Source organism: Ictalurus furcatus, chromosome 1 (assembly GCF_023375685.1).
Source record: "Ictalurus furcatus strain D&B chromosome 1, Billie_1.0, whole genome shotgun sequence".
In the NCBI taxonomy this organism is placed as follows: domain Eukaryota; kingdom Metazoa; phylum Chordata; class Actinopteri; order Siluriformes; family Ictaluridae; genus Ictalurus; species Ictalurus furcatus.
Window position 1 is genome coordinate 4812030 of NC_071255.1, and position 12160 is coordinate 4824189.

The 12160-nt window shown below is 35.0% G+C and overlaps 1 protein-coding gene across 2 annotated transcripts in view; it reads right to left on the bottom strand.

The window, feature by feature from the left end:
* The window catches only part of adcy2a (adenylate cyclase 2a), a 221428-nt gene that overhangs the window by 11021 nt on the left and 198247 nt on the right, over positions 1 to 12160 (bottom strand). For both annotated transcript variants that reach the window (XM_053621189.1, XM_053621180.1), the window contains exons 14-18: positions 11540 to 11637; positions 10397 to 10481; positions 6558 to 6695; positions 4378 to 4497; positions 2265 to 2449 (exon numbers count right to left, since the gene is read on the bottom strand). In XM_053621189.1, coding sequence (XP_053477164.1) covers positions 2265 to 2449; positions 4378 to 4497; positions 6558 to 6695; positions 10397 to 10481; positions 11540 to 11637 — 626 coding nt within the window. The remainder of the gene's footprint in view (positions 1 to 2264; positions 2450 to 4377; positions 4498 to 6557; positions 6696 to 10396; positions 10482 to 11539; positions 11638 to 12160) is intronic.

Consider the following 12160-nt stretch of genomic DNA (forward strand, 5'->3'; position numbering starts at 1 on the left):
AGGGGATAAGCAGCAGATGATAGATATGTTTTTTTTTCTTTGCTTACTTTCAATTTACAGTACAATGTTGTTTCTCCTTAAACATGTGATACTGGAGTGAAATTTATCGTTAGTACTGTATAATTCTACTTACCACTTATATGTTACTTCTTTTACTATCTTTTACTTGCCAAATTAGCACTTCAGTCTTTATGCCATACATTTACCAGCTTACTACAGAGAATTTGACGGACATTTCACTGTAACTTTGTTGCAAAGTTGTACTTATCAAAATAATTACGCAGTATTTTGAGAGATTGCGTCCAGTTAATACTTAAAGGACTGCAAACTATCTTACATACACTGCAAAACAAACAAGCAAAAGTAATATTTCTCATAATGAGAAATATAATATAAAACAAATATGAAATTCATAAACCTGTTTCTAGATATAATTTTTTACTGATTTCAAGCTTGAAATTGTCTTGTTTTGTTGTCAGATAATTTTCTTATTTCAAGTATTTATTTGTGGAAATGACCGAAAATATCAGCCAATAGAACAAGAGTGTTTCAAGCTTGAAATTGGTTAAAACAAAAACAACAACAAAAAAAACATTCCATATTTAGTCACTGTGAAGAGGATGTGCACTGTACAACAGCAGATTTGGCCTTGGGGGCGTCATTTCGATATGGCCAAACACAAAGATTATTTCATCTGCACTCAAGATTCATGTGTGTCCTCGAGTGCATTTGGAGCACAGCTCAGCCTTGATGAAGACGGAAAGCTTGTCTTTATGTTGGTCTAACAAAAATAAGCCCGTCTTCATTGGACTCTAATAATAAGAGCCCATTACGAAGAGGGACTCAAAGCTTTGCGTAATAAGAATAATAGATCCTACAATGGACTTCCTACAATAGTCATCCTCAATGAACACTTATGCCAAATCCATTTCGGGCTCTGAGGTAATTTAGAGTGCCACTTCATTCAGAGAGGTCGATATTGGAAAGACAGACAGCAGGTTTTTTTTTTTTATGATAAAAGCTACATCAGATCATCGTGACTTATGAACATTTCCTGGACCTTTCTTAGCTTAGATCATAGATAGATTTGTGCTTCACTGAAACACAACGAAAAAAGACTCACAGAAAGATGGCTGTGTTAGTCTGTATATAGAATAGAGAGTGTGTCAGAATATCTGTGTCCATACAGGTTGTACAGTGTCCTCCATTAATATTGGCACCCTTGGTAAATATGAGCAAAGAAGGCTGTGAAAAATTGTCTATTGTTTAACCTTTTGACATTTTGTTTAAAAAAATTCACAAAAATAATCTGCTCTCATGGATATCAAACAATTGCAAACAATACACAGGCCAATATTAGTGGAGGGTACTGTATATACATTTTCTAGACAAATGAATGATTTTTTTTTACCATACACAAGCTAACCTTTTAATTTGAAATTTGAATTTGAAATCAGATTCATAAATGTTCAGACACTGCAGGATTTCTGATAGGATTTTTTTTAAAAACACACTTAAATGTCCAGCTAACAGCCAACTGGTCTTATGGTCTGGTCTAATACAAGCTAACCAGGATTTCTCAGAGGAATATAAAGTTGATGATTTACACTGCTAACTAACAAGTGAACCTGACAGGATTACAGACAGGATTATTTTTAATCATATTAATAAATGTTCATAAACCGCCCCTCTAACATCAGCCAACTAGCTAAAATGGGGTCATTCCCATATTCCCAAGTGGGAGTTAGGCTTCAGCATTATATATGTTCATAAACTTCTCTGTGAAAACTAGCTAAAACAAGCAACCCTGATAGGATTACTAGCAGGAATTTTAAAACATAACTGTAAAATGTTCATAAACTTCCCTGCTAGCACTAGTCAAATAGCTAACATGAACTAACTCCACAGGATTTCTGACAGGATTTTAAAATTGTATTCATAAATGATCATAAATGTCAATGATAAAACTAGTTAATTAGCCTACACAAGCCATCCTGACAGGATATCTGAGAATAATTTTAAATCATATTTATAAATGTTTCCAATTCTCACTTCTAGCACTAGAAACTAGCTAGCATGAGCTAAACTGACAGGGTAATAATGGAGAAAAATTCTCCAGTTTTCCATTTCTACAAATTTCAGCCCAAATCTAGCCCAAAGTTTTCCAGCTGGCTAACTTTAAAACATGGTATTTATTCCCTTGCTACAAATGTTGGCACTTAACACACAGTATGCTTTAGCATAAGGCTCTGGCTATAGCTTACCTGTCTAGGACCTTGTCTTTGTATAAGAATTTGCTGTATTCGTCGAGTAACGTGGCATGTGTCTGGAGGATGATGACATTGTAGGCCACGACAGCCATCATCATGATGAGCATCTTCAGCTCGTAGTTGATCCTCAGGAACACGGAGCAGGAGATAAGGCCAAGGATGCAGCTGTAGATGAAGTACTGACAGGAAAGCACTAGGGTCAGTCACAATACGACTAGTAATATTAGAAATGAAGATGATAAATAAAGTAAAATTACTCCATTTTGAAGTAGACAACTGTAAGCCAAATAAATCTACATTCCTGGTTACAATTGATTCGTTACATTATTATATTTAAATGGTTATTTTGATCTGTTGTTGTGGAATTTGCAATGTGTCCAGTAAGATGTCTAATTACATCAGGCGAATTTAGAAGTCACTAAAGTTGGCCCAATTACATTGCTTTCTGACCTTGAAAAATGCAGCTGCCTTGTTTCTAATGCCTGTTTTCAAATTTCGCCTAAAAGAGGTGGCCCAAAATATCCATAATTACATGATGATGACGACAAGTGACACCACCATTTAGTAGCTTTATTCAGCAGCCACAGAGATGTCTGGACCCAAGCTTTATTTTCAATGCAATATATACAGAGTATGTGTTACTATAATCTAATTACTTTTTCTGGTAAAGCAGTAATGTAACGCATTACATTTCAAATCTATGTAATTTGATTACGGTTACTGATGTCAATAAAATGTTACTTGCGGTACAATTTATTGTTAAGAAAACAATATTAAGTAAAATGCATTTTTAAAATAAATGACGTTTAGCCCTGAAGAAATTTTTTTCAAAGATTTTTTTATTTGCAAATATTGGAATGTATAGCTTTTAGCAGTGAAGGTTAAAAAACTATTGAATTTGGTTGGACTGTTATCTAATTTCTATATCTACTCGCTGCTCATATCTCACTTTAGAAGACCACGGTTTGTGAATTCACAGGTTAAAGTTAAATAAAATCGACATGCCGCCAGGAATAAGTAAGTGTTACAAGAAGCAAATGTACGGTGTTCACATCCAGCGTCCTATACCTTTCAGTGAATTGGCTTTTGTGCAGTGTGAATTTTATTCACTTTTGGTGTAATGCTGAAAAGCCTGGTTTTAAATAAGCAACAGGGAACTATTAATTTTTTTTTCTTTCTAAGTGCGTGATATGGTAACGGAAAGTGAAATTTGAATTGAGATTTGCGATAAAGCGTCAAATCCAATAGATTGGCTGGAATGATTCCTCGGATCGATGCGATGGCACGCGTGGTCCAACGTTTCTTCAGTTCTACCTTCATTCACATCTCTCTCACACTGCAAAACATTACATTTCCAAAAACCGACAGTGGACAAGACAGCAAAAATGAATTTTTACCATCAAATAGAACACACACATCTTTTTATTTTGTTACTACATTTTAAAACTCTTATTTATTAAACTACTGTAAAAGTGCCAAATAAACCATTTTCTGTTCTGCTCTACTCTGTGCGACAGAATCTTGCTCCATTGTCAGTTAAATTCATCTTCTCCCGTAACAAGCAGCACCTCGAGCAGGCCACTGGGCTTTTTAAAGGGAAGTTGTTTACCATATATGGTGTTGTGTGGGTGTTTCTTTATGCAAATGAGCGTGGCCATGTAAAAGCACCCTGATTTAGAAAATGTGGGATTTATCAACGTCTGTTGATTACAGCTGTGCGTCCGGATACGTGAAAAATACCAATTTTCTTGTGCGTTTTTTTGTTTGTTTGTTCGTTTTTTGCACACAAATTTACAACTTGTACTATGCACTCTTTGATATATGAAACCCCTGACTGGATATGATAAAAGGAAGCTAAAAATCCAGAATGTGCGCTAAATGGGTGGATTGTTCTCACTCTGGCAACACTAGTGTATATGTATGTGTATGCATATATGTATACATTTATGTATACATATAGCTATTTCTGTCCATTGCAAGATATTAGTAACATGAGATCTGACTTTCACTTCTTTCACATTGTCCTAATTGCGCCTTTCCCTGTATACACTCTATTTGACTGCAGGGACAGAGTGGACTCTTTCTGCTCTTCACACAATATACTCACAGGAAGGTAGAAATTATTCTTCTCCAGGAAAGCTACCGGACGGCCATCGGGTTGAAGTAACGTTTCGTTGGATACATTATAAATTGGGAGATGAGGTGTCAGGTTGTCCTGCAGAAAGAACTGAAAAGAGAATGGAATAAAAATGAACCTACTCTATCAAGAGTATGTCTGACAGTGCGGTCGTTTTCAATATGACGGCAAAATTGAAAGTGTTGTTTCAAGCAGGCAATGCCTTTTTTTGTTGTTGTTGTATTTTTTAAAGTATATGTCAAAGTCACACTGTGCCCAGGGAAATTTAATCATCTATATTGTGCCTTTATGTCCTTAAAGTACTGAATACATGCTGCATATTATTCACATAATCTAAGAAAACTGCTTCAAAGATTGGAACTTTTGCGTCACTTAATGCTGAATTTTTTTGGAGGTTGAGCGCTGTGCCGTTTGAAGACGAACCGCAGACACACACACAAACTCCAAGTTGAGCTTGGAGGAGAAAACATAATCCATACAGAAGGCCAAGCTAATGTTTCATTACTGGGTCTTATGACTATTTACAACTTATTTATTACCATTATGAACCATAACATAGATGTCTCTGCACTATATTCGCCCTTTGAGGTCACAAGTCTTGTCAGCAAAGGTCAACAATATAAAAGGCAAAGAAGTGTAATACTATATATTAGCATGTTTTAAACATTTCAAACTGCATTTTAAACAGTTTTAGTTTCTGGGTATGATTTCCTAAAGCTTTAGGATTGCTGAAGACAGTAGTTTTCTTTTTTTTTTCTAATGATAAATTGCATTAGACCAGGGGTTCCCAAATTTGTCAGAAGGTGTTGATTAATTTCTATAGCAGCAGCCCTGACTATCATTTCGGCTGCAAGTCAAATCACAGGTCTATATTAATGCGCTTGTTGTAATAAGATTTTGTCCCTGTACTAACAACTTATACATGAACATTCATTCCTATTAAAATTTTTATACTTAAATGAAATAAAAATACTTCTATAATAGTGCATTGTATTTTATTGTAGTCCCTCGCCTTAAATGTTTTTTGTAGTCATTTTCACTTCATAACTCTGTGATATTTTGTGATACAAAAAAAAAAAAAAAAAATCTTGACAAACGTAAAGTATATACTTTCCAATATGGCAACTTACAGTATATTCATTATAATTGTACAATATAAAAGTAACAAATTAGCTTAAGAACGTTTGCATTGCATATTGATGAAATTCACACAGGCCTCAGTGACAGCTGGTGGTCATTTCTATCAAGCACTCAACTGTGAAACTATTACGGTTGACTGATGGCATAACAATGATGTGGGGCATAGTCAGCCGCATAGGGATAGTCAGCCGCATTCATGATTCCCAAGTGTTTCGTGTCTGAAATGCTCTGCTGTGCTTTGTGCTGCGAGTACCAAACATGTTAAACAGAAAAGACGTGACTCTTTCATTCAAGCACCACAACACTGAACAGTTCTGTCGCCTGTCCTTTTGGAGAATTTGTACTTTCACTTGAGTCTAAAGTTTCTCCTCCGAAAGGATTTTTTTTTTTGGTGGGGGGGAAATAAATCCACCTCGTCATCTTTTATTACACCTGCGACTGAATTTCACGTGCGCCTTTTCAGTTACTGCTGATGTGTCAGTGAAGCAGCTAAAAATATCAGCCTAAACAGAGATCTAGAGGCCGTTTAACTCCGTGTAAGCAACTGACACGACTTAGACAGATTCTACAAATATCCAGAATTATCCACTTTAATACACTTGTTTACAGCAAATAATCCGATTTACGTAGATGCCAAGAAATGAAACCTTAAATTAAGGTCTTTTTTATCTTCGAAAGGCAGGGCACACTTATTACCCCACTTGCTAGCCCATTTATGCCAAGATTCCTCAGTTTACATGCCATAAAAAATATATAAATCAAATATCGATTAAACGTAAGCACCAGCAGGTCTATTTTATTATTAATTTATTTTGTCTGATTGCATATGTGACAGCAGTTTTTCTTTAAACACACACAAAAAAAATCCATTTTGTGAACTTTCGTGACAAATTTAGCAATTTACTAATATTGTGCGATCCCCTGAATTTCGAGAAGTATATATAAATACAACATTTCTAAAGATAGTAAACAGAACTAAAAGCAAAATTGTGCATGGCATGTTGACGCACCATGTTGAAGATGGCCATGACGAGGATGAGCGTGGTGGTGGCCATGGTCAGAGTGAGACGAGGCCACGGCTTGTTCGCAATGATGACGGAGGATCGGAGAATCCAGAGCCATGAAGCAGATGCTGTCTTACTGCAATGCTGAACAGACCGGGGGGGGGGTTGAGAGAAAGTTATATGTGAATATATGAGGCAACTGAATCAAATGAATCCAACTTTCTATTTAATGTCATTTCAATTCCTTTTGTTCAAATACTGGCACACACATCCTGACATCCTTGAAACAGAATCAAACAAAAACATGAAAATTCCCCAGGAACGTTGGCTTAAAAATTAGATATGTTTGTACCAAACTTAAGTATCATATAAAAACTCAAAGGCCTTTGAATATGTTGAAAATCTGAATAAAAACGACCAAACACACTGATCGAATGCATGTCTGAGTGGGTGTGGCCTAATACTTTAATAAGCATGCTTGAGAAACAGCACACTGCCCAACTTGTTATGCCACTAATTAAACACAAGAGATGCGATTCAGGATTGTTCCTCTCCAACCCACCCAATTAAGAGTCAACTTTTACTTGCTAGGTTGCTCGACTCAAAGAAGCTTAAGCATGAATGTATGATTATGAGAATACTATTATCCAGCTATTTTCAAACTCTGAGTGACAAAATTCTATCTGCACGCCCTCCATCTTATAAATCCTTCGACGAGGTGTGCACCCATAGTGCAATGTAAGGACAAGATACTATATATTAGCATGTTTTAAACATTTCAAACAGCATTTTAAACAGTTTTAGTTTCTGGGTATGATTTCCTAAAGCTTTAGGATTGCTGAAGACAGTAACTTTCTTTTTTTTCCCCAATGATAAATTGCATTAGACCTGTTTAAGTCTTGATTCTGATTGGACAGAAGGTGTTGATTAATTTTCTATAGCACCAGGCTATCATTTCGGCTGCAAGTCAAGTCACAGATCTACATTAATGCGCTTGTTGTAATAAGTTATTGTCCCTGTACTAACAACTTACACATGGACTTGTATGGTGGACGCTCCAATTAAACACAACATTTAAAGAAAAAAAGGCATGATTATTGATTTGGTGAAGTTTCTAACCATCTACAATGTTTCTAATGCAATTATAAAGCTAGAGTCAGACAGACAACACTATATTTTAATTTAAAAAAAACAAAAAAAAAAAACAGTTGAACAGTTGAAATTCCTAAAAAGGTTGATGTGCTTCTATATTTGTCACAAATGTCTACAGTACAAGAACATGTATGAATGTAATCCCTTTGGTCCTGTACACTCTACCAATTACACCAATCCGCCATAATCTGTAAAATATATTGTATGCTTCTACATCATAGCTGTAACTATGACAAGAAAATCTTGATAAAGTGAGAAAGTCACGCCAGAGGATATAAGAACATAACTTATAGGTAGAACATGAATTTAAAATATATCCATCCTTCATGGTTACCCCATATTTGAATAAATGGTTAGGAGACATACAATAATGTGCTGGGAGCTGTTTTTTTTTGTTTTGGTTTTTTTTTTTTTACGGTAGTAAATCTAACAGTAGGATATTGCTGTCAAATGAACCGACTGTAACAAATGACTTAAGCAAGATGAAAAATAACCTTTTCAACCAGGTTGAAATGTTATGCTACTTTAGCAGATTTTATTTATCTGTCAATCAGTAATTTCAAATTAATTGCAATTTACTGACAGAAATAAAAGGTCACCAGCATCATAAACCAATAATGATGGCCAGTGTTTTGTTTTAACACAACGGGGTGGGCTGTTATAAGAAATTTACCAACAATCGGTCCGTCCAGGATTGTGCAATTTTGCAGATCACTGAAATTAATGCAAAATCAAGGAATATTCATACGAGTTTGCAAATTTTTCTAAATTACCGCAGATTTTCTGCAGATTTGGGCCAAGACGCGTCATGTGACATCACAACGCACATTCAGCCAAAATCCTCTTTCAAAACAATTTCATGCAATTGCAATTTCAAGTAGTTTTATGCCGAAAAAAGCATGAATAACTCCACAAATTGCATCTAAACTTTTTAACAAATCCACAGCAAATTGAGCATTTTTGGCCGCAACAATCACGAAATCCTGTATAGACTGAACAATGGAGTGGTGCGATGTGGCCAGATGTGCAGTAGTATTACTGTTACCACCACAAAGTTGATTATTTTCTAATAACAGCATGTCGAGGCAAGTGTTTACCTTGAGTAGCTTGTTACTCTAAGATCTACTTCAAGGGTTCCTGTGTTTTGGATGTATTTGTATCTTATTTGGAGGTTTTGATTTGATTTTGGGTTTTGAAGAGGTTCAGCTTCATCACTTTGAAGAGTTCCCCAAGTCCTACGCCCACATACCCTTAATTAGTAGTGTATCTCTTATCACTGCTACAATGGCATCACACAACTTTACTTCATGTTCTCAATGTATGTTCCAAATCTTTACAAAACTACTGTGTCATTGTACCATTTCATAAGTCCCGCCGGATGCCTGTCAATTCACTAAATTGAAATGTCTATGCCTATAGATCCATCCATTTACTGTACCACTTATCCGATACTCTTCTCTTTGCTAGCATTGATACAAACACAGGTGTCAACCTTGAGTAAATTGCCTATAAGGTCAATGCTGACATGCTGGTATGCTTTCAAGCATGAAAAACATGGACAGCAGGAATAATACATCCAGCACTATGTTTGTGACATTGCCAGGTCAGACGTTTTTGTTGAGCGTAACAGGGTTATTCATCTTTTTTATACTGGAAGCATAGCGTTGATCTAGACCAGGCCTTGTCTGAATGTAATAAATAAACTGACTGCATCTATTACAATAATATTAATGTGTCAAAGTGATTGTGTTTCAGATTTAAATTTGACAGAATTACAGCTAATACATTTATCTCACTTGAAATAATGTATTTACAAATAAAATTGATTTAAATTGTGTATTATGCTTTTATTAAATGGTGCCATGTGTATAATAGGTGTGTAACCGAATACGAATACATTATTACGTCATTCAGATTGAACAGATACTGTGTTATAAACGGATAGAAAAACAGAAAAGTGCACTATTCAGACACAATAAACAAGTTGCGCGAGTTGGAGGTTTCTTACTTTCAGGAAAACGTAACGGTCGGATATGAAGCTTGTGGGAATGTAACGTAATGTTGTAGAACAAACAAAGACTGCTTTAGCAAGCTACTAGTTTGTTTATATTCTGGGAAATTGAGAAAAAAAAATTGAAAATAGCACAAGCAGGTACAAAAATATCTAAAATAATCTAAAATAAAAATAACTGTGCAAGGGGGATAGTCCCAGGAAAACACGTCTTTACAGTAGTTGAAACCATTTATGAACTGTAGTGATGTAGCTGAGGTTGAGTAACTTTCAGAGCCTCACAGTACTGACATCTCTGGATTTTTTACCCCAGTGTTTCTATAGTTTAGGTTTTGTATTTAAGTTTTAAAAAAAAAAGAAAGAATTAAACAGATATAGATAGTTACGCAGTGTTATACTGTAATAAAGTTAGGGTTAGTGCTCTTCATATAAAACGGCACCTTTCTTGCTCATTTCTATTCCAATGAATTTGGAATTCCAATCTTCTTTGCGATAGGTTTTTGGATATAAACATGGACTCACAGGCTTACAGTTCATCACAAGTGAACTAAGCAGTTCACATAAATGTAACTGTAACTACCAGTTCATATATTTAATAACAGTCACCCAGGTGAAGAAGAGGTTAAGATTGTTAGTCTGATTTTCAGACCCTGATATAAAAATAAAATCTGCTCTGTCTTACCAAGAGATGGCCAACAAAGCAGATGAGCAGAATCATGGAGAGGATTAGGAAGGCAATCCCGAATGAGATTCCCAATACAGCAGTCCTGCAATTCATTACAAACCATTTCAATACTAAAATAAATTAAGAAAATTACCTCTGTTTTTGGTGCAGAAACTTAACCGAAAGTTAAATTAAGGGTATTGTTTGTAAGGCTGCATAAGACCTTCATGACAAATGACATAAAACTACATAAACTTTTATAAAGTCTTAGTCTGACAGGTCTGTTAAAGCCATTTATAAAGTAGACATAACACCTTAACACCACAGATTTTTTTTGAAAAGGTTGTTATACACTTTCATTGCTGACCTACTTAAAAATGTTATAGCAGCTGACATTGCAGCCATGTGTAATTTTGCTGTAATGTTAATAATGTGACTGTCATTACATTGCCATAGGTATTCATTAAACTTTTATCAACGGCAAAATAAAACTCATCTCACCTTATTACAGGGTCATGATTGCCAGTGTTAAAACTTTTACCATGTAACTGTTACAAAGCATTATAAAGCAATGTTACTTCTAAGCGTTGAGTTCAGGAGACATTGCAGATCATTTTTTAGTGGATTGGACTTTGTTGAACTTTCCTATTAACTCACAATCACTATAAAATGACTCCAAAAGGCCACTGAGTTATGAAGTAAGCTGTCATGACATTCTAATGTAGATCAGCCCCTACGTCAACCAGACACAAGCTTACTGTAAGTCAAACAGAACCTTTGTGTTAAATGTGTTTATACTAATATGTTACTTGACATAAAAATGAACCAAAGCCGTCTTTGTCAGCTGCTGCCTGTTGGAATAACCCTTTATAATCCACTTATAACGCTGACATAACACCTTAATCCCACATATTTTTGTTGAAATAAGGTTGTTACGGTAGTTTCATTGCTGACCTACTTTAGACTAGATTACTTATGTAAGTTTATGTCACTTGGTTAGTCATGATGGGTTTATGTAACCTTATGTACACTACCCATAAATAAAAAGTTACTGTGAACTATGATAATATGAAACTGTAATTTGACCCAACTTGTTAAAGATACTGTATATTACCTGATGCATTCATACACTCTGTTCTGAAAAAAAAAGGGGGGACTCACTTTGGCAAGACGAGAATTTGAACTATGAAGATGCAGAAGAAGATCAAGCAGGCACAGGTGACGTAATACTTGAAAGCAGGCAAGGTCGTTGCTCGGTACTGTGAAAAAGAAATATGAAACTTCTGAGACATCCAAATCAGAATCTAAAGTCATGCATGAGAAAATTTGCAATATATATACATAAGAACTATAGGCCTATAACACACTCATATGCATTGCACAAGACATTTTTGTGTAGTATATTGGCCTTAATTGCAATTTTCATTCCACTGCATACTATCAAGACATTTAATTTTTACTATCATCACATTCTTGAAGCTTTGAGACATCTATGAAGTTCATATTTAATTTAGCTGAAATGTGGGCTTCTTAAATAAGCGATGTTATAAGAGCTGTACATCACTGCTTTATAACAGAGTTATATAAATGAAAATTAATTACTATTTTAGTTTAAGGACATGAAAAATCACTAAATATGTCTGACATGAGTTTCATAAATAAGTAAAGTTGTAAAAGGTGTACATTAGTGCTTCATAACTGTTATAAATGCAACTTTATTTCCATTTTAGTTTAATGACATGAAAAGCAATGGTATATAAGAGTAAATAAGATAGTAAAGAC